The following is a 26685-nucleotide window of genomic DNA, read 5'->3' as shown; positions in this document are numbered from 1 at the left end:
AGAATGAATGGGGCCATGTATCGTGAGATTTTGAGTGAAAACCTCCTTCCATCAGCAAGGGCATTGAAGATGAAACGTGGCTGGGTCTTTCAGCATGACAATGATCCCAAACACACCGCCCGGGCAACGAAGGAGTAGCTTCGTAAGAAGCATTTCAAGGTCCTGGAGTGGCCTAGCCAGTCTCCAGATCTCAACCCCATAGAAAATCTTTGGAGGGAGTTGAAAGTCCGTGTTGCCCAGCGACAGCCCCAAAACATCACTGCTCTAGAGGAGATCTGCATGGAGGAATGGGCCAAAATACCAGCAACAGTGTGTGAAAACCTTGTGAAGACTTACAGAAAACGTTTGACCTGTGTCTTTGCCAACAAAGGGTATATAACAAAGTATTGAGAAACTTTTGTTATTGACCAAATACTTATTTTCCACCATAATTTGCAAATAAATTCATAAAAAATCCTATGATGTGATTTTCTGGATTTTTTTTCTCTCATTTTGTCTGTCATAGTTGACGTGTACCTATGATGAAAATTACAGGCCTCTCTCATCTCTTTAAGTGGGAGAACTTGCACAATTGGTGGCTGACTAAATAAAAAATTTCCCCACTGTATGTGGGTGCATGTACTTGTACATTTGGGTGCATGTGCATGTGCTGACACTATGTATGCACATGAGAAGGCGTTAAGTGCTACAGTAGGCTGTTTTAAGTTGGTAAAATAAATAAAATAAATCAGTGCGTTAGAGTAATCGTAATAACTCTGTACACGATAGAGCAAGGCACAATCAGGAGAGTATAAAATAGGCTTTTGTTGACATTTCAGCTACAGATTTTCAAGACAAGTAAAGTGAAATAAGCCAAATGAGAAGTCTTGATGATTAATCTCAATTTCTCCATGACAACATGTCAAAGAGACTGCTTGAGCATGACACCCAAATCTAATCTGATTAATCTCAAGGAGTTTCATTTCTTGATTATTTATGATTCATCAACTCAAATGCACCATATTGCCTCAACTCAAATTAACCATACCTCCATGGTATTTTAGCAGTATTAGAGCAGGGCAGTTGTCTGTTACCTGCAGAGGTTTCAGTGAACACAGCCAGGGTCTGTCCCCCTACACTGCACATGGTCATTGGATGGTCCCGGGGGGCTCGTACCGACGCTGCCTTCTCCCCAAGTGCAGACAGGCTGGTCAGATCCTCATTCAGGGTGAACGACACCTGAGGGACACACCACAGACCCATGGATCAGCTAACATCTCAGCATGGGTGCAGGCTTTTGTTCCAACCAAGCAGTAACACGTCTGATTCAACTAATCATATTCTATGAATCTATAAACATGACTTCCAATAATTAACCTTATACCCAATAATACAGCTACTGTTTTCTAGAATACTTCCAAAAATTGGAGGTATTAGAGGATGAGGAACAGCGTATGGGTTTACAGTGACACCATGTGGCAAGTATCAGACTTACATCTGCTTTTCCTTGTTTCCTATTGGACAACATACCAAAAAAAAGGAAACTACAACAAATGCTACACACATTTTCTCATTAGACAACTGATTCCTGAAAAAACATGTTACAGAATTTAGGACATTGATAGCTGACTAAACTCAACTCCATGGTTATGTAAGTTTCTGATGAACTCCACCAGAAACGTCCTTCACCATGGAGATGAGATTAGTCAGCTAGGACATTGCGGCCTATTTATATGCAACATCACCAACTACCCAATTGAGCATGATGTCCACTGCAGAAGTAAACATTTATATTTTGGGCAATGTTGGACCCCTCTGAAAATACGTCATGTTTTCAGTAAAGAACACATTTGGAGTTATAGCTAAAGGCCAGTTCTTACTTTTCAATATTGAGCTTTCCAACCTCTCCTTTTCCTGACGCTTTGGCCCACTGCTGCGCTAGGTACTTGGGAACCTGATCAGGTAAAACAAAAGTGAAAAAGACACCGGGGCAGAGATGGTAACGTTAGTTTAGCTAGCTAAAGGCTAGGTCCTCAACAAAACTGACAAGTGTGACCAATATGTGTATGGATATGACTTGTCGTTCAAATACATTTTAGGAAACAAACCTTTACTAGCCATACGCCGGTGTTTTGCTTAGCTCCGGTTAAATCAACCTCCGTTTTTTCAGACATAGCAGCAAACCCTTTGATGATGTTCTTCACGTGCAGTTGATAACAGTGGGGTCACAGACAGTCGACGACCAGAGGGAAAAAAACGCTGAAATATACATTTGATAAATGACGCTACTGCCGCGACACTACCACAGCCGTGATCGAGAGTTTAAAAAAATGATTTTATATTTTATTTTATTTTTATTATTTTTTATTAAACTGTTCAAATTGTACATACATATACGAAACTTGAATTATACATTCAAAATGCATATTTAGTAAAGAACATAACCAAGCACACAGGTTTAAGAAAAAATAAGAAAAATATATATAATCATAATAAATAACAAATATATAGAAATAAATAAAACACTTACAAACGTCACAGAGGTCTTATACGGTATACTGTACATTCAATTATACATACACTACCAGTCAAAAGTTTGGACACCTACTCATTCAAGGGTTTTTCTTTATTTTTACTATTTTTTACATTGTAGAATAATAGTGAAGACATCAAAACTATGAAATGACACATATGGAATCATGTAGTAACCAAAAAAGTGTTAAACAAATCAAAATATATTTATTCTTCAAGGAATGGGCCAAAATACCAGCAACAGTGTGTGAAAACCTTGTGAAGACTTACAGAAAACGTTTGACCTGTGTCATTGCCAACAAAGGGTATATAACAAAGTATTGAGAAACTTTTGTTATTGACCAAATACTTATTTTCCACCATAATTTGCAAATAAATTCATTAAAAATCCTACAATGTGATTTTCTGGATTTTTTTTTTCTCATTTTGTCTGTCATAGTTGACGTGTACCTATGATGAAAATTACAGGCCTCTCTCATCTTTTTAAGTGGGAGAACTTGCACAATTGGTGGCTGACTAAATACTTTTTTCCCCCACTGTACAATCTGAGTTATGCCTTATTTTATTGTGTTGGTAAAGACGTGTGAAAATAGTTTATAAACATTATTTAGTAAAGTTATAGGTCTATGGTTATCAATATATCTAGTCTTTTCCAGGTTTGGGCAGTAATGTAATGTAAAAATTGGATGTTAGGCCGTCACAGCCAGGCGATTTATCTAAGGCTAGTTTCTTTACAGCTATATCCAATTCCTCTATTTGAAGCTCTGCCTCACAAAACTCGTTAAATTCTAAGTCTATTGTAGGAATATGGCTTTTAATTTTCTCAAACAAATCATTGCAGTTATTGGGGGAGTAGGATGAGGAATATAAATATATCACATTTCTGTAGCAATCAACTTTGGTTCAGACATTTCAATTCTATTAATATGCAATGAATTCATAGCATTCCTTTCCTGATGCCTTTTTTAATGTCTGCTAAAGTAAGTGCTTGTTTCTCCTTCTTCTGTCCACTTTGCCTTTGATCTGTTGGCCTTCTTTATGTAAACATCATCCAATTTGGATTGTAAAATTAGTATCTTATTTTTGTAATCAACAGACAAATCTGACTTGTTACTCATTAACCAAATCAAACACTGACTGTATTTTACACTGACAAACCTTAATACTAAAAAAAAACATTTCTTAAATGTGAGATATTCCCATTTACTTCTGTACACGCATAACTCGGTGTTGTTTGGAATTTTCTCAATCATATTTCTAATCTCTTTACAGTAAGATTCATCCTTAAGAAGATAAGCATTAAATGTCCAATAACCCTTATTAAGAGATGTATAAATTGTAGGTTTCAAATCTAGAGATATGACACAATGATCAGTGAGAGGGGAAGCTGAAATTGAAGTGTTATAGACATAAGTGGCTAAATTATTTGAAATAAGCCAATAATCAATTCTTGATTTACTGGGACCATTGGGTTTGAACAATGAAAATTGCTTAAGAGCTGGGTTCTGAACTATTCAAACATCCATTAATGCATAAGATTCACAAAAGTTGGAGATAAGACTATTATAATGATGCACATAATATCTGGGGGGGGATATCTATTAGTTGACTCATCTGGGGCCATGTTGAAATCACCCCCAACAATTATATTCTCTGCAGGTGTCACGCCCTGGCTCTGGGGACTCTAATATGTTGAGCCAGGGTGTGTATTGTCTATGTGGGTTCTAGGTTTCACTTTCTGGTTTTGTGGATCTATGTTGGCCAGGGTGGCTCCCAATCAGAGACGGCTGTAGCTCGTTGTCTCTGATTGGGAGTCATACTTAGGTAGCCGTTTGGCACTCATTCATTGTGGTTTCTTGTTCGTATTTGGTTTGTGTATTACCATTGACTGTCACGTCATCGTTTTGTTGTTTTGATCGTGTGATCATTCTATAAATAAATATGTTCGCCTTCAACGCTGCGCCTTGGTCCTCCTCTATGTATGACGATCGTGACAGAAGAAACCACCAAGATTTGACCAAGCAGCGTGTCCAGGAGCCATCGCCAGGGAGATCTCTAGCAGATCTCCTTCGCCTCCTCGACTGGGTCAAGCCGAGTGAGGAAGAGAAGGGCTTGACATTGTGGCAGAAGGGAGAAAGGCTGGCGAGGGACATGGAGACCTGGTCCACGGGTAGGAGAGACGCCCAGAACATTTTTAGGGGGGGGCTAACGCCATGGACGACGGGCCAGCAGGAGACCGCGGCAGAGTGGCCCAGCGGATTGGCAGAGGAGGCCGCCAGGTTACGGGGGCCACTGGTCGAAGAGGGGGTGGAAGGTGTAGAGGCACGGCGAGAGGTACTGGGGTGTGTTACCAGTCCGGTCCGGCCCATTCCAGATCCCTGCGTAGGACCAGTGGTGTGTGTCCCCAGTACGGTCCGGCCTGTTCCTGCTCCCCGCACCAAGTCAGTGGTGCGCTTCGTCAGCCCGGCTCGGCCCGTTCCTGCTCCCCGCACCAAGTCAGTGGTGCGCTTCGTCAGCCCGGCTCGGCCCGTTCCTGCTCCCCGCCCCAAGTCAGTGGTGCGCTTCGTCAGCCCGGCTCGGCCCGTTCCTGCTCCCCGCACCAAGTCAGTGGTGCACTTCGTCAGCCCGGCTCGGCCCGTTCCTGCTCCCTGCACCAATTCAGTGGTGCGCTTCGACAGCCCGGCTCGGCCCGCTCCTGCTCCCCACACCAAGCCAGTCGTGTGCGTCGTCAGTCCGGCACGGCCCGTGCCTGTTCCACCGGTGGCTGGTCCGGCACCGGTCAGATGCTTCACGCCGGAGCTGGAGCAATCCGCTCCACCAGTGTGCAGTCCAGCTCCGGCCAGCGGGGCCAGACCGGACCAGGGGTACTTTGGGGGGTTGGAGAGGGAGCGGGGATCAGGCCCGGAGCCGGATCCGCCGCCTAAGCGGAGTGCCCACCCGGTCCCTCCCCTGTGGTGTTTGGTGGGCGCGGTCGGAGTCCGCGCCTTTAGGGGGGGGGGGGTACTGTCACGCCCTGGCTCTGGGGACTCTAATATGTTGAGCCAGGGTGTGTATTGTCTATGTGGGTTCTAGGTTTTACTTTCTGGTTTTGTAGATCTATGTTGGCCAGGGTGGCTCCCAATCAGAGACGGCTGTAGCTCGTTGTCTCTGATTGGGAGTCATACTTAGGTAGCCGTTTGGCACTCATTCATTGTGGTTTCTTGTTCGTATTTGGTTTGTGTATTACCATTGACTGTCACGTCATCGTTTTGTTGTTTTGATCGTGTGATCATTCTATAAATAAATATGTTCGCCTTCAACGCTGCGCCTTGGTCCTCCTCTATGTATGACGATCGTGACAGCAGGATATAACCCTTTTAAGGTTTTGGTTGTTGTTATTATAGCCATACACATTCATCATATATGAAGTATATGTATAGTAGTTCTAAAATAATTACTGGGTTTTACCACTAGGTTTTATTGGCATTATGACGTGTCCACTGTGCCGGACTATTGTGCAAGTGTGAAATACTTTTATGGTGAATTTGGTCAATTTTATTTTAAAGAGCACACTAGCTCTTAGCCTATTGATAAAGTTGTAACTATACATGGACCAGGGTATTTGATTACAGTAAATACAGAGTTTAACTCTAGATGTGATGAGTTCTGTTCACTCAATGATTTATTGACATTAGCTAATCTACCACTAAATAGAGCTTTTCCACATGACTAGATCAAGGGAACAACTTCAATCACAATTGGGGTGATGAGGCAGATACAGTATGTAGGCCTAGTCTACATGTAGTAACATTTTCAGTTCTCAAATATAACAAATGTTTGAGGTCAGACCACCAGGTCAAAACGTTGTCCCCTGTTGCTCCTCATGTTGTTGACTAGGCACATTTCCTATTTTTCCTCAGTGATCTCACCATATTGTGACCCAGCAGCACCATGTCCTGGTCCACACAGACCTCTGACTCCTAAACGACTGCTCTCAGAGCCTCTCAGCCTGCCTACGGTTCATCACCTTCACATTTACATCAGAACCCTTCATCACATCAGGGCACTTCACCCATAGACTTCCCTCAGCCTGGCAAGACTTATCTTCTTTATGGGAAAGTGTCGAAAGGCTATGAACAAGGACAGCAGATCAGCAGAGGCCAGCATATCATGCGGTTACTGTACAGTAGTATCCACATAGGCACTCACTCAAGCTCGAGCACACACACATGAATGTATGCACGCACACACGCATACACATGCTTTCAGGACCAGTCGGGTCGATACATCAGAGAGTGATTAGCAGTATGGAGAATCCCTGGTGTACTCTGAGTTCCTATTCAGTAGATTCCCCACACACTTTTCTCAGGGCTCAGATTTCACTCTGACTGCATCTCAGTGGTTTTTCCTCAGACCTGAGAGAAGTGTTGACAGGCCTCTTGCATAACGTCAGAAATAGCTGAAAGATCCTCTATCCCATTTTTCATCATGAGCTAAATTAACACTGTCATGGCTATGACATAGGGCTTTGATTCTCCTGTCAAGGTCAACATTACTTTGAGGTTTTGCATTTATGTAATTGTTTATTTCACTTGCTTTGGCAATGTAAACACGTTTCCCATGCCAATAAAGCTCCTGAATTGAATTGCGAGAGAGAAGTATGGATAGAAGGAGAAATAACAGATAATTCACCACTCTATTGTTGCTTCGGTTCATAAACTCTCTCTGTCCTATCACACACTACCCAGCACCCAGTAGAAGGATGGAGCATTCATAAACATTATTCGATTCAGTTAGCTATGCAGCGTAACAGCATGATGCAATACTTCCCAGTCTCATAAATCTATAGAGAAGGGGCCACATTGAATCATGCTATGGTCACTTAACTTACTGTTAAAAGGAGAGCAGTGTTGTTTTACACAGAGCTAGGTACAGTGGTTTGCGAAAGTATTCACCCCCCATTTTTCCTATTTTGTTGCCTTACAACCTGGAATTAAAATGGATTTTTTGGGGGTTTGTATCATTTGATTTACACAACATGCCTACCACTTTGAAGATGCAAAATATTTTTTTTAATGAAACAAACAAGAAATAAGACAAAAAAACAGAAAACTTGAGCGTGCATAACTATTCACTCCCCCCAAAGTCAATACTTAGTAGAGCAATTACAGCTGCAAGTCTCTTGGGGTATGTCTCTATAAGCTTGGCATTCTTCAAGGCAAAACTTCTCCAGCTCCTTCAAGTTGGATGGGTTCCGCTGGTGTACAGCAATCTTTAAGTCATACCACAGATTCTCAATTGGATTGAGGTCTGGGCTTTGACTAGGCCATTCCAAGACATTTAAATGTTTCCCCTTAAACCACTCAAGTGTTGCTTTAGCAGTATGCTTAGGGTCATTGTCCTGCTGGAAGGTGAACCTCTGTCCCAGTCTCAGATTTCTGGAAGACTGAAACAGGTTTCCCTCAAGAATTTCCCTGTATTTAGCGCCATCCATCATTCCTTCAATTCTGACCATTTTTCCAGTCCCTGCCGATGAAAAACATCCCCACCGCATGATGCTGCCACCACCATGCTTCACTGTGGGGATGGTGCTCTCGGGGTGATGAGAGGTGTTGGGTTTGCGCCAGACATAGCGTTTTCCTTGATGGCCAAAAAGCTCAATTTTAGTCTAATCTGACCAGAGTACCTTCTTCCATATATTTGGGGAGTCTCCCACATGCCTTTTGGCGAACACCAAACGTGTTTGCTTATTTTTGTCTTTAAGCAATGGCTTTTTTCTGGCCACTCTTCATAAAGCCCAGCTCTGTGGAGTGTACGGCTTAAAGTGGTCCTATGGACAGATACTCCAATCAGCTCCTTCAGGGTTATCTTTGGTGACTTTTGTTGCCTCTCTGATTAATGCCCTCCTTGCCTGGTCCGTGAGTTTTGGTGGGCGGCCCTCTCTTGGCAGGTTTGTTGTGGTGCCATATTCTTTCAATTTTTTAATAAAGGATTTAATGGTGCTTCGTGGGATGTTCAAAGTTAGGGGTATTTTTTTATAAGCCAACCCTGATCTGTACTTCTCCACAACTTTGTCCCTGACCTGTTTGGAGAGCTCCTTGATCTTCATGGTGCCGCCTGCTTGGTGGTGCCCCTTGCTTAGTGGTGTTGCAGACTCTGGGGCCTTTCAGAACATGTGTATATATACTGGGATCATGTGACAGATCATGTGACACTTAGATTGCACACAGGTGGACTTTATTTAACCAAATTATGTGACTTCTGAAGGTAATTGGTTGCACCAGATCTTATTTAGGGGCTTCATAGCAAAGGGAGTGAATACATATGCACGCACCACTTTTCCGTTATTTATTTTTTATAATTTTTGTATATCCATTACATGAAATCCAAATAAAAATCAATTTAAATTACAAGTTGTAATGCAACAAAATAGGAAAACGCCAAGGGGGATTAATACTTTTGCAAGGCACTGTATTTGTGTAGTACGCTGCTTGGTTTTGTATACTGTAATAGTCTTGTTATTTTAAAGACTATCAGTCAGATATTGTTTATTTTTCCTTGCTCCTTGACAGACATACAGTGGGCTGTATGTGACAAGTCAGTGATATCTGTGAAATGTATAAGTGCTGCTCTGTTAGCTGTAAGAGATGTGTGTTTATGAAGTGGCACCATAGAGGAGATTTAACAGGTTGTTTCATGTGTGTTCAATTTACCTCTGTTCATGGATCATCTAACAGAGATGTAATATCTCCCTGTCTCTGTCACTCAGATCAGCTTCTGCCCTTCTTCCTCCTCTGGGCTAGAGAGACAGGACCAGGAGCAGAGCAGTATGTGTAAATGACTGCCTTCAGAAAGAATTCTCACACCCCTTGACTTTTTCCACATTTTGTTGTGTTACATCCTGAATTTAAAATGAGTTTTTTTGTCACTGGCCTACACACAATACCCCATAATGTCAAAGTGGAATTATGTTTTCAGAAATTTTTACAAATTAATTAAAAATGAAAAGCTGAAATGTCTTGAGTCAATAAGTATTCAACCCCTTTGTTATGGAAAGCCTAAATAAGTTCAAGTTGCATGGACTCTGTGTGCAATAATAGTGTTAAACATGATTTTTGAATGACTACTTCATCTCTGTACCCCACACATACAAAAAAAAACCCTAGTCCTATTTTGACAGTAATATATAGCAACTATAGTCTAATTATTAACCCAAAATTCATGACAATCACTGGATTATAATAATAATAATAATATGCCATTTAGCAGACGCTTTTATCCAAAGCGACTTACAGTCATGTGTGCTTACATTTTTGTGTATGGGTGGTCCCGGGGATCGAACCCACTACCTTGGCGTTACAAGGGCGGCAGGTAGCTTAGTGGCTTAGGTAGCTTAGTGGTTAAGAGCGTTGTGCCAGTAACCGAAAGGTCGCTGGTTCTAATCCCCAAGCCGACTAGGTGAAAAATCTGTCGATGTGCCCTTGAGCAAGGCACTTAACCCTAATTGCTCCTGTAAGTCGCTCTGGATAAGAGCGTCTGCTAAATGACCTATTATATACAAGCGCCATGCTCTACCAGCTGAGCTACAGAGGACCACGGATTAGGTTGCACATCAAAATATCTTGAATCATGGATTCCTGCTTGGACGTGTTACATGAAACAAGTAGTCTATTTATTATCTGCAGTCAGAAACATGATTTTCCTGTGTTTTACACTGCCTTCAGAAAGTATTCATACCCTTTGACTTATTCCACATTTTGTTGTGTTACAGCCTGAATTCAAAATTGATTAAATATATTTTTCTCACCCATCTACACACAATACCCCATAATGACAAAGTGAAAACATGTTTTTAGACTTTTTTGCACATTTATCGAAAATACAGAAATATTTCGTTTACATAAGTATTCACACCCCTGAGTCACTACTTTGTAGAAGCAGCTTTGGCAGTGAGTACAGCTGTGTGTCTTTCTGGGTAAGTCTCTAAGAGCTTTGCACATCTGGATTGTACAATATATCCATAAGATGATGCAGCCATCACCATGCTTGAAAATATGAAGAGTGGTACTCAGTGATGTGTTGTGTTGGATTTGCCCCAAATATATAGTGCATTCGGAAAGTATTCAGACCCCTTGACTTTTTCTAAATTTTGTTACGTTACAGCCTTATTCTAAAATTGATGAAATAAATAAAATATCCTCATCAATCTACACACAATACCCCATAATGACAAAGCGAAGACAGGTTTGTAGAATATTTTGAAAAAATAAAAATAAACATAAAAAACGGAAATACCTTATTTACAGTGCATTTGGAAAGTATTCAGACCCCTTGACTTTTTCCACATTTTGTTACGTTACAGCCTTATTCTAAAATGGATTCAATTATATTAAATTATACTTATGTACAGTGGGGGAAAAAAGTATTTAGATAGCCACCAATTGTGCAAGTTCTCCCACTTAAAAAGATTGAGAGAGGCCTGTAATTTTCATCATAGGTACACGTCAACTATGACAGACAAATTGAGATTTTTTTTCTCCAGAAAATCACATTGTAGGATTTTTAATGAATTTATTTGCAAATTCTGGTGAAAAATAAGTATTTGGTCACCTACAAACAAGCAAGATTTCTGGCTCTCACAGACCTATAACTTCTTCTTTAAGAGGCTCCTCTGTCCTCCACTCGTTACCTGTATTAATGGCACCTGTTTGAACTAGTTATCAGTATAAAAGACACCTGTCCACAACCTCAAACAGTCACACTTCAAACTCCACTATGGCCAAGACCAAAGAGCTGTCAAAGGACACCAGAAACAAAATTGTAGACCTGCACCAGGCTGGGAAGACTGAATCTGCAATAGGTAAGCAGCTTGGTTTGAAGAAATCAACTGTGGGAGCAATTATTAGGAAATGGAAGACATACAAGACCACTGATAATCTCCCTCGATCTGGGGCTCCACGCAAGATTTCACCCTGTGGGGTCAAAATGATCACAAGAACGGTGAGCAAAAATCCCAGAACCACACGGGGGGACCTAGTGAATGACCTGCAGAGAGCTGGGACCAAAGTAACAAAGCCTACCATCAGTAACACACTACGCCGCCAGGGACTCAAATCCTGCAGTGCCAGACGTGTCCCCCTGCTTAAGCCAGTACATGTCCAGGCCCGTCTGAAGTTTGCTAGAGTGCATTTGGATGATCCAGAAGAGGATTGGGAGAATGTCATATGGTCAGATGAAACCAAAATAGAACTTTTTGGTAAAAACTCAACTCGTCGTGTTTGGAGGACAAAGAATGCTGAGTTGCATCCAAAGAACACCATACCTACTGTGAAGCATGGGGGTGGAAACATCATGCTTTGGGGCTGTTTTTCTGCAAAGGGACCAGGACGACTGATCCGTGTAAAGGAAAGAATGAATGGGGCCAGGTATCGTGAGATTTTGAGCGAAAACCTCCTTCCATCAGCAAGGGCATTGAAGATTAAACGTGGCTGGGTCTTTTAGCATGACAATGATCCCAAACACACCGCCCGGGCAACGAAGAAGTGGCTTCGTAAGAAGCATTTCAAGGTCCTGGAGTGGCCTAGCCAGTCTCCAGATCTCAACCCCATAGAAAATCTTTGGAGGGAGTTGAAAGTCTGTGTTGCCCAGCGATAGCCCCAAAACATCACTGCTCTAGAGGAGATCTGCATGGAGGAATGGGCCAAAATACCAGCAACAGTGTGTGAAAACCTTGTGAAGACTTACAGAAAACGTTTGACCTGTGTCATTGCCAACAAAGGGTATATAACAAAGTATTGAGAAACTTTTGTTATTGACCAAATACTTATTTTCCACCATAATTTAAAAATAAATTCATTAAAAATCCTACAATGTGATTTTCTGGAATTCTTTTCTCATTTTGTCTGTCATAGTTGACGTGTACCTATGATGAAAATTACAGGCCTCTCTCATCTTTTTAAGTGGGAGAACTTGCACAATTGGTGACTGACTAAATACTTTTTTCCCCCACTGTAAATATAATTTTTCCGTTTTTATTTTAAATAAATTTGCAAACATTTTCAAAAACTATTTAATTCATTTTAGAATAAAGTCGTAACGTAACAAAATGTGGAAAAAGTCAAGGGGTCTGAATACTTTCCGAATGCACTGTAATGCTTTGTATTCAGAACAAAAAGTAAACATTTTGTCACATTTTTTGCAGTATTACTTTAGTGCCTTATTGCAAACAGGATGCATGTTTTGGAATATTTTTATTCTGTACAGACTTCCTTCTTTTCACGCCGTCATTTAGGTTAGTATTGTGAAGTAACTACAATGCTGTTGATCCGTCCTGAGTTTTCTCCTATCATAGCCATTAAATTCTTGAACTGTTTCAAAATCACCAATGGCCTCAGGGTGAAATCCCTGTGCGGTGTCCTTCCTCTCCTGCAACTGAGTTAGAAAAAACGCCTGTATCTTTGTAGTGACTAGGTGTATTGATACACCATCCAAAGCGTAATTAATAACTTCACCGTGCTCAAAGGGATATAATCCTTAAGAGTCTATTGACGCACCCGTGCATTAATCGAATCAACATAATACAAAAATCCCCATCAAAATCATTCAGTTTAAGCTAGAGATATCTTTGTCTCAATCCACCGCATCTGCCTATGTCGTCCTTCCGCATCTGCGATGGAAAGTGGCAGAGTCACCGTGCTGTTTGTCAGAAAATGTCTGTAGCATCCAAACGGTTTGGCCTACATACTACACTGAACAAAAATATAAATGGAACATGCAATAATTTCAAAGATTTCATTAGGCCCTAATTTATGTATTTCATATGACTGGGCAGGGGCGTAGCCTTGGGTGGACCTCGGAGCGCACAAAAGTGGTTACACGTGGTCTGCAGTTGTGAGGCCGGTTGGATGTACTGCCAAATTCTCTAAAATGGCGTTGGAGGTGGCTTATGGTAGAGAAATTAACATTAAATTCTCTGGCAACAGCTCTGGTGGACATTCCTGCAGTCAGCATGCCAATTGCACGCTCCATCAAAACTTGATATGCCACACCTGTCAGGTGGATTGATTATCTTGGCAAAGGAGAAATGCTCACTAACAGGGATGTAAACAAATATGTGACCAAAATTTGAGAGCAATAAGCTTTTTGTGTCTTTGGGAAATTTCTTGGGTCTTTTATTTCAGCTCATGAAACATGGGACCAACACTTTATGTGTTGCATTTATATTTTTGTTCAGTATAATATGACCCCACTATGGACAGGGGAGGCTCTCAGGAATACGATTGTGTTCTCTGTTTTGCTCTACGACCCCCACAACTGTCGCGGGACTCGTCTGAAGGTAACCTGGTACCGGCAACAACAAAAAAATGAATGGAAATATGGAGGTAGTTTTGTGCCAACAATAAAAGGGGTTAAATACAGTGCCTTCAGAAAGTATTCACACCCCTTGACTTTTTCCACATTTTGTTGTGTTACAGCCTGAATTTAAAATGGATTGAATTGAGATTTTTGTCACTGTATGTTTTTCAAGTTAATTAAAAATGGAAAGCTGAAATGTCTTGAGTCAATAAGTATTCAACCCTTTGTTATGGCAAGCCGAAATAAGTTCAGGAGTAAAACTTTGCTTAACAAGTCACATAATACAGTTTGTTATGGGTATGCTTGTAATCGTTAAGGACTGGGGAGTTTTTCAGGATAAAAAAGAAACGGAATGGACAGGTAAATTCCAGAGGAAAACCTGTTTCAGTCTTCATTCCACCAGACACTGGGCGGGACAATAACCTTAAACACAAGGCCAAATCTAATAATCTACACTGGAGTTGCTTACCAAGAAGACAGTGAATGTTCCTGAGTGGCTGAGTTACAGTTTTGACTTGAATCTACATAAAAATCTATGTCAAGACCTGAAAATGTTTGTCTAGCAATGATCAACAACCAATTTGACAGAGCTTGAAGAAGTTTGAAAAGAATAATGGGCAAATATTGTACAATCCAGGTGTGGAAAGCTCTTAGAGACTTACCCAGAAAGACTCATAGCAGTAATCGCTGCCAACGGTGCTTCTACAAAGTATTGACTCAGGGGTGTGAATACTTATGTAAATGAGATATTTATTTATTTCATTTTCAATACATTTGCCAAATTTTCTAAAAACATGTTTCACATTGTCATTATGGGGTATTGTGTGTAGATGGGTGAGACTTTTTTTTATTTGATCCATTTTCAATTCCTTATGATTTTTTTTGGACTGTCTGTTATTCCATTTATGAATGTGTTATTCAATGTGTTTCTATCGGCTATAGTAGTAAATATATATTTTTTATTCCTACAGGGGTCCTACAATTCCAAATCAAATAGCTAAATTATCCATGGTATGACCATCTTAAAACAATTCCATATGTTAGCTTAGTAGAACCCTCCCTCCACACTATGAGGTTGGAATAATACTGTGTAATGATTTGATATTGAGATATTGGGCCTTTAAAGCACTATGAATTACTGTTGATTCAGGTGAACACATATGACAGGCACTCATTTGCAATATAGCCCAAGTCGTTAGCTTGCCGTTTATAACGTATCAGGTTTAAGCAGACAGGCAGAGAACAAGAAGAAGCACATAGTGAAAGCAGATAATATGCTGAGACAGATAGACAGCACAACAGGAAGGCAAAGAAAATGTCTAGAGCAGAGGCACAGTTATAGTGGTGAGTTGTATCACCAGTGGTGTTTTTACATATTGTACTTGTTTTAAACATGAGCTGGTTAAAAAAGTGGAGGTCACTGGTAAAGAAATGGTTGAGATACACTGTACTGTACTTCCAATGTTATGTGTCAACACTACTACCCGTGTCTAAGGGTGTGTAGGGTCAGGGTGTATGTGTGGGGATGGGGTGTTTGTGTTTGGCTGGTGGCCCACCGGGGGTATGGGGTGGGGGGGTGAGTTGACGGTGCACACAGTGATGTGGGATGGTGTGGATAAAATGCTGAATTCTTGTCCCAGTCCGCCCCTGTCCTATTCAACAAAATAATTGATAAAGATACTGAATATTATATTATATTCTATTCTGTAGCAGTGGGGCTCAATATAATACACTAGCCAGGGCTATAGCCTACATGAGAAGAAAAACTAATGAATGAATATGCGGGGCCACAGGGTATTTAAAGTACTGAGTTCAACAGACACATTTTCTGGTAGGCGGACTGTCCAACAAATAAGCCATTGGTTCCCATTCACACACACACACACACACACACACACACACACACACACACACACACAGAGGAGGCTGAGTGGACACAAGGCCCAGACAGACGGCCTGGGACTGGCACTGACACTCCAGCCCGCATCACTGGGCATGGCCCGCTCTTCTCCCGACCCTAAGCCCCTGTTGTTTCAGGAATTCCTCTTCTATTCACCAGTCACCCGCATGCTGAGCTGAGCTACAACCACAACAGCCTCCCTAATATCAAGAGCTGTAAAATGCAGTATAGCCTATTGGTTTGCCTTTGAACACATTGAGGTGTTATTTCCTGTGTCTAAAAATGTGTTGACTGACTGACTGTCCTGTGAAGGTTGAAAACCTGGGTTACAGAGGTGCCCAATTTACAGTAGGCCTACTGTTGTGTTGCATGTTGAGTAATACATCACAGAGAGATCATACATGTACAGCAAAGGAACACCGTTGTCATTCCTATCAGAGAAATTAGTGTTTACAAAATGAAAGACGTGCCAGGTGTATACATTGAGCATTATTGTTAGGGCAGGACAATAGTGCTCAGTGTGTTTTGTTGTGGAGTGCCAGTGTGATTTAAAGCTGCTGACTGCACCAGACGCTTACATTGCACTCGCCTCTCACTGGCTGTCTCTCTCCCTCCGTCATTTGTATGGATGGACACAGTCTGTCTGCCTGCATGGTCTGGTCACAGCCTGCAGCTGCCTGCCAGTCACCCACAATAGGCACATGCTCTCTCTCTCTCTCTCTCTCTCTCTCTCTCTCTCTCTCTCTCTCTCTCTCTCTTTGTCTCTGTCTCTCTCTCCCCCATATCCAATTTCTCTGATTCTCTCTGTATTTCATTCACTCACTTAATCTTCCTCTCTCTTCTCTCCCCTCCAAACACATATCTCTCTCTCTCCACAACTCTCTCATATGCTCCATAAAGCGTCCAACAGTGTAACAGTCCGAAAGGCCTTCTGGTGTTTTAATTAACTAGTTGGTGGCTGTGACTGAGCCAAGGAGTTAGGGATGGGAGGAGGTGAGAGGAAAGAGAATGGGAGGAGGAAAGGAGAGGGAATAGGAGGAGAGGAGAGGGAATAGGAGGAGAGGAGAATGCCTTGACGAAACAATAGTCAGAGAAGTTGGCCAAACAGAGCACATCCAGATGGGACCAGACTATCTGCTGTTATTCACTAAGACATTCACAACAACAGGTGGGTCTGGTCTGATAAAGCAGAAAGCACCGGAACACAGGGAGGTTGAGACACACACAAACACATGCACGCATGCACAAACACACACACATCCAGAACACACTTCCTGGCTAAGGGAGGGGTTGTTGACCTGGAGTACCACCACAATACACAACACACACACACACAATACCTCAGCCTGGTCTCATAGACCAGACTTAATATAGTAAATGTAAATCCGAGACGCCCAGATTAGTACAGTGGGGGAAAAAAGTATTTAGTCAGCCACCAATTGTGCAAGTTCTCCCACTTAAAAAGATGAGAGAGGCCTGTAATTTTATTCATAGGTACATGTCAACTATGACAGACAAATTGAGAAGAAAAAAATCCAGAAAATCACATTGTAGGATTTTTTATGATTTTATTTGCAAATTATGGTGGAAAATAAGTATTTGGTCACCTACAAACAAGCAAGATTTCTGGCTCTCACAGACCTGTAACTTCTTCTTTAAGAGGCTCCTCTGTCCTCCACTCGTTACCTGTATTAATGGCACCTGTTTGAACTTGTTATCAGTATAAAAGACACCTGTCCACAACCTCAAACAGTCACACTCCAAACTCCACTATGGCCAAGACAAAAGAGCTGTCAAAGGACACCAGAAACAAAATTGTAGACCTGCACCAGGCTGGGAAGACTGAATCTGCAATAGGTAAGCAGCTTGGTTTGAAGAAATCAACAGTGGGAGCAATTATTAGGAAATGGAAGACATACAAGACCACTGATAATCTCCCTCGATCTGGGGCTCTACGCAAGATCTCACCCCGTGGGGTCAAAATGATCACAAGAACGGTGAGCAAAAATCCCAGAACCACACGGGGGGACCTAGTGAATGACCTGCAGAGAGCTGGGACCAAAGTAACAAAGCCTACCATCAGTAACACACTACGCCGCCAGGGACTCAAATCCTGCAGTGCCAGACGTGTCCCCCTGCTTAAGCCAGTACATGTCCAGGCCCGTCTGAAGTTTGCTAGAGTGCATTTGGATGATCCAGAAGAGGATTGGGAGAATGTCATATGGTCAGATGAAACCAAAATAGAACTTTTTGGTTAAAACTCAACTCGTCGTGTTTGGAGGACAAAGAATGCTGAGTTGCATCCAAAGAACACCATACCTACTGTGAAGCATGGGGGTGGAAACATCATGCTTTGGGGCTGTTTTTCTGCAAAGGGACCAGGACGACTGATCCATGTAAAGGAAAGAATGAATGGGGCCATGTATCGTGAGATTTTGAGTGAAAACCTCCTTCCATCAGCAAGGGCATTGAAGATGAAACATGGCTGGGTCTTTCAGCATGACAATGATCCCAAACACACCGCCCGGGCAACGAAGGAGTGGCTTCGTAAGAAGCATTTCAAGGTCCTGGAGTGGCCTAGCCAGTCTCCAGATCTCAACCCCATAGAAAATCTTTGGAGGGAGTTGAAAGTCTGTGTTGCCCAGCGACAGCCCCAAAACATCACTGCTCTAGAGGAGATCTGCATGGAGGAATGGGCCAAAATACCAGCAACAGTGTGTGAAAACCTTGTGAAGACTTACAGAAAACGTTTGACCTGTGTCATTGCCAACAAAGGGTATATAACAAAGTATTGAGAAACTTTTGTTATTGACCAAATACTTATTTTCCACCATAATTTGCAAATAAATTCATAAAAAATCCTACAATGTGATTTTCTGGATTTTTTTTTCTCATTTTGTCTGTCATAGTTGACGTGTACCTATGATGAAAATTACAGGCCTCTCTCATCTTTTTAAGTGGGAGAACTTGCACAATTGGTGGCTGACTAAATACTTTCCCCCCCCACTGTATATGTTACATTTGGTTTTGTTACATAAGACATATGGTTACGAGTGTGAATCTCATCACGGACAACTTTAGCATTTTAGCTAATTAGCAACTTTTCAATTACTTACTACTTTTTTGCGACTTTTCAACTACTTGCGACTTTTGCGACAACATGTTAGCTAACCCTTCCCCTAACCCTAACCTCAACCCTTTTAGGTAACCATTCCCCTAACCCTAACCTTAACCCTTTAACCTAACTCATAAACTTAACCTTAACCTTATCCCTAACCCCTAACTCTAACCCCTAGCCTAGCTAACGTTACCAAGCTAGCTAACGTTAGCAACCTATCCACCTAGCTAGAATTCGTAACATATCATACTTTTAGAAAATGTGTAACATATAGTACATTTTCTAATTTGTAGCATATTGTACGTTTTGGAAATTCGTAACATATAATACGAATTGTGATTCCTAACATATTATTTGAAATGGGTGATGGACATCCACAAATTAATACATACAATATGAAACGTAACATATCATACTAAATGGTATCTCTCGGATTTACGTACAGAATAATACGAAATGCTCTGACACCAGGTTGCAGCCCTGCATGTAGAATAATCCTCAGTGCAGTGAACACGTGTCTGGCAGCTCCATTCTGTCTGCAGAATAGTCCAGCACCTCTCTGCATGCCTTTGTTTCACAGTAAAAACACAACTGATCTTGTTGTTTGTGTTGTTGATGTTTTGTTCAGACCAAAACATTACCTTTTGTTATTTTGGTCAGAAGTTAATGGGAAAACAGAAATCTGTGGAATACGTATATACTTTGAGTGATTGATCACCTCATGTTGATACTCGTGTCTACTGTTCATGAAAATAATGTGATTGGCATGATGACACGGATAATAACACATTTCCCTATGCATCTCATAAACCCATTTGAAATTATTTCAAGCACATATCATTTTATCCAGTAGAGTTGCACAAGGATAATGTGAATATTCTGTAAGAGTAATTTTGTCCCTCGGTATTTTCCGGAACATTATCTATTCTAGGCCTTCCGAAGCTCGTTTTTGCGAGTTACCTGCCTGTCTCTCCTGCTCTCCCCACCCTCTTATCCCCAGACTGCTTTATGTCTGGCTAGTCTGGGCGTCAGTGAGCATGCGCGGTCGCCATGTTAGCAAGTTCTCTCCTCCCCCTTCGGTGTCGTCACACTCCAACAGCTCGAGGCACAGTGCAAGAAGGCGGACTGGCTCTAGATAGCTTTTCGAAGAGGGAGTGATACAGCAAACATTGGACTATAACAAAGACTTGTTGGAATGGATTAAACTGTTTTGCGATACATTTAAGTGTATTTATCATCCTAAGGACAACGTTATATCGGTAAAGGATAGCTTGTTTTCATGTTTTGCTTCTGAGAAATTAAACAATGCGACTGTCCACAGTGTGTGGATAGTGATGGAGCGAGCTAACGTTACACTTCTGTCTCAGCTCTCGCTTTGGATGTGTACTGCTTACTCTGTTTGTGTTATAGCAATTTATTTTAGCTAGCTACCTATTGAGATAAGATATTAAACGACGAAATGCTGGCTTGTGTGTGAGAACATACGCGTCTGTGACTGGCTAACAAGCCCATCAGCTGACGTTAGCCCAGCTAACTAGTTTGTTAGCATTTCGGCTCACCAATCGACTGTCAAACGCGAGCATTCTCCGTCACGAGAGGGGACGTTTATATACCCATAAAAGCTAAATAATCGAACCTTGTCTTTAAGACGGATTTATTTATTGTCAGTTGATATTATATTGTTAAATATCAGTCTTTTGACCTTATCTTTGTCAAAACGGCGGCCCCAACGAATTGTAACGTTACACGAAACTATCAGAGGCTAACTGCTACCCCCTGGAATCTTTCAAAATGCATCATACGGATTCTGCAGGAGACTCTGGCAGCGTCAGAAAGATGGCGCACCCGGCGAATTTTCCTAGAAGGGGTAATAACATTAACACTGGCGTCGGGAGTGGCCCCATGTTGTCAACACCAGCTAGTTCGGCTGTTAACAACAGCCACGTCCCCGCTGAAGACTACCAATCCCCCCTCCTGATGCAGTCTCAACCCCTTGTTGGATCATCCTCCCCCGGGCCTCAGCACCCTCCCCACAGCCTGAACCTGCACTCCCAGCCACAGCCCCAGGCTCCCTCCTCTGGGTCACAGGTGAAGAAGAAAAGCGGCTTCCAGATCACCAGTGTGACCCCAGCCCAGATCTCTGTGAGCACCAACAACAGCATAGCGGAGGACACAGAGAGCTATGATGATCTGGATGAGTCTCATACGGAGGATATGTCCTCTTCAGAGATCCTGGATGTCTCCCTCTCTAAGGCCAATGACATGGCTGGGGGTGAGAGGAGCTCCTCTGAGGAGACACTGAATAACTTCCATGAGGCGGTCACACCTGGGGTGGTCTCCCCCAACCAGCCCCCCCACTCCTTAACCCAGGGACCCCAGCACGGAGGGATGGTGAATGGGAATATGCACCACCATCATCATCATCACCACCATCACCAGGGGCAACATAATCATCCTCACCAGGCCCTGGCTCAGCCTCCTTCCTCTGCCCCCCACTCTACCCCAACATCTGGTGGAGCTGGTGGTGGCCCAAAGATGCCTTCTACCATGGGGGTCCTTCTGGAGAATGTTTCAGTAGGTTCTGCCAGTGTTGCTGCTCAGTCTGTAGCAGCTGTCCCTCTCCCTGGAATGCACGGCTCTGCTGCTGGCGCTACCGTTAGCATAGCTAATCCCCTGACCAGCAATGTTAGTAATGTGGATATGTATATCTCTTCCAATGTGCCTGTGATTGGGGGTGTTAGCACCAGCGCTAGCAGCAGTGATGGTGGCTTCCCCCCCAGTGTGATGAGTAGCAGTGGTGGGGTTGGAGGTTCGATGGGGAGTAACTTTGGCAACACCAACCCCAATATCAATTTGATACACCAAAGCTCTGGAACTGTGAACTCGAGCATCACTATGATTTCTGCTGCTGCCAGTGCCTCTGTGGTGTTGGGGCCCTCCAGTGGCGCCCAGGGTGGAGGAGCTGCCATGCCCCAGCCAGGGAAGAGCTCCTCTGGCATGGCTCCAGCCTCAGTCCCCTCCTCCCAGCCAGCCCCAACACCAGCTCCTGCCACCACCAGCTCCCGTTTCAGAGTGGTCAAGCTTGACTCCAGCTCGGAGCCATTTAAGAAGGGCAGATGGACATGTACTGAGTACTGTGACAAGGAGACCCCAGCTTCGGCCCCTGCCCCCTCGTTCTCTGAGGCTACTCTTCCTAGTGGCCGGGGTGCGGAGAGTATGCGACTGTGCGGTCCTGAGAGTGTGACAGTGGGGTCGGAGAGAGAGGGCACCAGTGGGAGTTCAGTGAACAGCACAGTCAGCACACTGAGTCACTACACAGATAACGTTGGCAGTGGAGAGGCCGGAGGCCCCCCATTACTCCAGCCCCAGCCTCACTACCAGGACTACTCCAACCCCCCTAAGGCCTTCCAGATCTCCCACCCCAGCCTCCCCATGGGGGTGTCCCACCCCCAGCCTCACCTGCTGACCACCATGGCTCCCTCAGTCCCTGCCAGTGCTCATCAGCCTGCCCCCATCAACATGGCTGGCCTCAAGACCACCCTAGGCCACCCTACCACTCCCATGCCCCAACAGCCGCTCACCTACGCCCAGGCAGCCTCCTCTATCCCAGCCCCAGGCTCAGCTCAGGGACTAGTGGGGGTGCACCAGCAGCAGATGAGCTATGCTCTTCCCCAGCAGCCTAAAGTCCCTTCCCATGCAGCCCCAGTGCACAGGCTGAGCCAGGTAGGGGGTATGCCTCCAGACTACCCTCAGCCCCAGGCAGGCCTACCCCAACCTGCTCTCCCACAGGCCCTGCCTGGACCCGGGCAGATGATGGGAGTCCCGCAGCAGCAGGTGGTTGGCTCCATGCCCCAGCTCCAACCCCAGGGTCTTCTCCAACAGCAGCCCCAGCAGACCTCTCTCCAGGCCGCTGCGGTAGGAGCGGGGCTAATGCCTCAAATGGGCCCAGGAGGAGTGACCGGGTTTGGGCAGCAGCCACAAGGACACCCTCTCCCCCTGGACCAACAGCAACAGCAGCAGTCACTCCCAGGCCAAGTCCAAGCCCAAGGACTTGCCACCCAGCTGCCTGTCCCCCCTAACCAGGGCTGCCTAGCCTCCATTGTGCCTCCTTCTAACCCCCAGAGCGACCCCCAGACCCAGCCCCAGAACAGCAGTGGACTGGCCCAATCTCACACCCAGTCCGAGCCACCCAGGGTCAGCATGCCCCAGGCTGTGGCTGCCCAGGCCAGTGCCCTGTACGCCAGCCTGCCCTCCTTCACCACCACCCAGCTGGAGGATGCCCAGCGCCTGCTCTTCCAGCACCAGTCTGCCCTGCTTGCACAGGCCCTGCCCAAGCTGGCTGGGGAGGGTGGCTCTGCGATAGGCACAGGCCTGGGGCTGGGGACTGAAAGTAACCCTGCCGCCACCGCGGTCAGTGCCTTAACCGCCTCTGCCGGACTCTTCAAAGCTGTGGACGGAGACGATGATGGGTGAGTCCGAAATCTAAGCCTTTAGTATAGGTTTTTGATCGATTGATTGCTTGATTGATTTTGGGGTATATAAACATATTTCTTAAACATATCCACTACACTAGTAGGCCTGCTGAGACAGACACTATAACTAAAGAGATGGTCCCATGTTGTCTCCTTTATCCTCAGCAAACAGTTTGTTCCCTAATGTTGTTTCTGATGTGCTGAATGGCATTCAGACCATGAAATGTTTAGTCAGTGTTGGTCTTAAAACACAGTGTCCTGAACATGACCTTGCATTCTAGCCTTGTAGCAGTGAGTGCACTTCTTAGGGAGAAATCGGGGGAACCTGGATACTACCAATTATTTATATATACACTACATGACTGATGGGGGGTGAAGCCACCATGCCTCCATCTTGGCACTCCCCCAGCATTTGTAAAAAAAAAATATTTTTGTCGATTAGAAATGCAATTATTAATGTTTACATTAGTTTTTGCCACATTTATTATATTACAGACACCTTAATTCATACTTTAAAATTATATAATGTGAGCTTAACATCAAATAAAACATTTAGAAATATAAAAACATTTTCCTTAAAGTTTGTTTGATTGCTGTTACTATCCCCAATACAACAACAAAAATACTTAAATTCAGGTAATTTTGTCCTCTAAACATTTAACTGAAATACTGTAGAATTCCATTCATTCCTATGGAGGACTGCTACTACTGGGGAGTGTCAATATGGCCGACCGGTGGCGTCAAAGCCTCTCAATGGCCAATACATAGCATCAACAATCCAGGGTTTATATACAGTACATTCGGAAAGTATTCAGACCCCTTGACTTTTTCCACATTTTGTTACATTACAGCCTTATTCTAAAAATGATTAAAATAAAATAAATGAAATATGACATTTACATAAGTATCCAGACCCTTTACTCAGTACTTTGTTGAAGCACCTTAGGCAGCGATTACAGCCTCAAGTCTTCTTTGGTATGACGCTACAAGCTTGGCACACCTGTTTTTGGGGAGTTACTCCCATTTTTCTCTGCAGATCCTCTCAAGCTCTGTCAGGTTGGATGGAAAGCGTCGCTGCACAGCTATTTTCAGGTCTCTCCAGAGATGTTAGATCGGGTTCAAGTCCGGGCTCTGGCTGGGCCACTCAAGGACATTCAGAGACTTGTCCTGAAGCCACTCCTGCGTTGTCTTGGCTGTGTGCTTAGGGTCGTTGTCCTGTTGGAAGCTGAACCTTCGCCCCAGTCTGAGGACCTGAGTGCTCTGGAGCAGGTTTTCATCAAGGATCTCTCTGTACTTTGCTCCGTTCATCTTTCACTCGATCATTTACATTTGACAGTTTAGTCATTTAGCAGACGCTCTTATCCAGAGCGACTTACAGTTAGTGAGTGCATACATTTTTCATACTCATGGCTGGTCTCCCAGTCCCTGCCACTGAAAAACATCCCCACAACATGATGCTGCCACCACCATGCTTCACCATAGGGATGGTGCCAGGTTTCCTCCAGGCGTGACGCTTGGCATTCAAGCCAAAAAGTTAAATCTTGGTTTCATCAGACCAGCGAATCTTGTTGAGTCCTTAAGGTGCCTTTTGGCAAACTCCAAGCGGGCTGTCAAGTGCCTTTTAATGAGGAGTGGCTTCCGTCTGGCCACTCTACCATAAAGGCCTAATTGGTGGAGTCCTGCAGAGATGGTTGTCCTTCTGGAAGGTTCTCCCATCTCCACAGAGGAACTCTGGAGCTCTGTCAGAGTGACCGTCGGGTTCTTGGTCACCTCCCTGACCAAGGCCCTTCTCCCCCGATTGCTCAGTTTGGCCGGGCGGCCAGCTTTAGGAAGAGTCTTGGTGGTTCCAAACTTCTTCCATTTAAGAATGATGGAGGCCACTGCGTACTTGGGGACCTTCAATGCTGCAGACATTTTCTGGTACACTTCCCCAGATCTGTGCCTCTACACAATCCTGTCTCGGAGCTCTACGGACAATTCCTTTGACCTCATGGCTTGGTTTTGAGTCTTATAGCAAAGGGTCTGAATACTTATGTAAAGGTATTTCTGTTTATTTTTATTTGTAATAAATGTGCAACATTTTCTAAACCTGATTTTTCTTTGGGGTGTTGTGTGTAGTTTGAGGATAAAAATAAATACATTTTAGAATAAGGCTGTAACGTAAGTCAAGGGGTCTGAATACTTTCCGAATGCACTGTACATCATTGGGTACTTCCTAGTGGAATGGTACAGCCCGCTGAGTGTCTGTAGTTGCTAGGACTTGTGCTGTGGTGGTAGCGCTAGTCAGGTTTGGATTGGGTGAATCCAGGTCGCCACGGCAGCACTGGGTGTGGGTGAGTGGGATGCCAGACTGTGTGTGAGATGGCAGACAAAACCGTGTGTGTGCGCACTCACTGTCTGAGAGAGCTCTATGCTAGTCTGCTTCCTCCACTTTAGACACTAGACAGTGCAGTGCTCAGCTGGAGGTGACATTTTGACTACTTCAGACTGCAGTGACTGCATTTAGTACACACTCATACTGCCCCATCGCGTTAGCTTTTGACAGACGTCACAGACAGCTCCATCCCTGTCTACTGCACAGACCACTTTCTGCTTCCACCATATTGTTTACACCCTTTCCAATCAGTGCAGATGAGGGGAATCAAAGAGAGGCTGGATTGCCCTACACACACTCAGCACTTTGATGTCTTACTGCAGGGAAAAGGTGGTTTAGAGTCCATGAACATTTAATAATCTGATACAAGCTATTTAATGATCTGATAGAGGTAGGATAATGATCTGATAGAGGTAGGATAATGCAGGTGGATGCAATACTGGAGGAAAACTTGATATTTATGTTATGCTAAATAATGAACTGTTAACTTGTTGATCTGAAATTGAACAGCTTTTAGGTTACAAACTTTCTTAAACCTTTTTACTTTGTCTAGAACTGGAGTTTGTGATGGTTCTGGAATATGGTGCCACCGTGTGATCAATTTAGAGCACGCCAACTTTGTAGAGAATGTTTCAGACAAAGTGTAGTGAACCAGGGATATGGACCAACAAGAACTTTGTGTTAATCGTTTTGAATATTCTACAGCCAGCTAGACGTGGTCATATAGCGGTCTTTGCTACTGTTGGAAACTCCAGGGCCGCGGCTCACCTCCACAGCCGTAGCTATGTTGGACCTGAGGGATGGCTACTGTTGTCACATGATGGTGTACTCTGAGGAATGTGTAATCTAGGAGGATAATGTGGATTATAGTCTTTAATAAACGCAGCATTTGAGCTCGCAGCCCAAAGCCCTTTTCACAAATGAGCAGATTGTCTTGGTGAATTAGCCTCCTAACCAGCGGTTTACCTTCTGTATG

At 43.6% G+C, this 26685-nt stretch overlaps 1 protein-coding gene across 1 annotated transcript in view; it reads left to right on the top strand.

Annotated features, from left to right (window-relative positions):
- The first annotated feature begins 19972 nt into the window (after positions 1-19972).
- Positions 19973-26685, top strand: part of LOC311129829 (TSC22 domain family protein 1-like) — a 70322-nt gene continuing 63609 nt past the window's right edge. Inside the window, exon 1 of the mRNA XM_084162294.1 lies at positions 19973-23332. Coding sequence (XP_084018420.1) covers positions 20655-23332 — 2678 coding nt within the window. The 5' untranslated portion in view covers positions 19973-20654. The remainder of the gene's footprint in view (positions 23333-26685) is intronic.

The sequence above is a fragment of the Coregonus lavaretus genome (genome assembly GCF_964263955.1).
Source record: "Coregonus lavaretus genome assembly, chromosome: 5".
NCBI lineage: Eukaryota > Metazoa > Chordata > Actinopteri > Salmoniformes > Salmonidae > Coregonus > Coregonus lavaretus.
The sequence above is the reverse complement of the archived record's forward strand: the minus strand, read 5'-3'. Positions and strand labels throughout refer to the sequence as shown.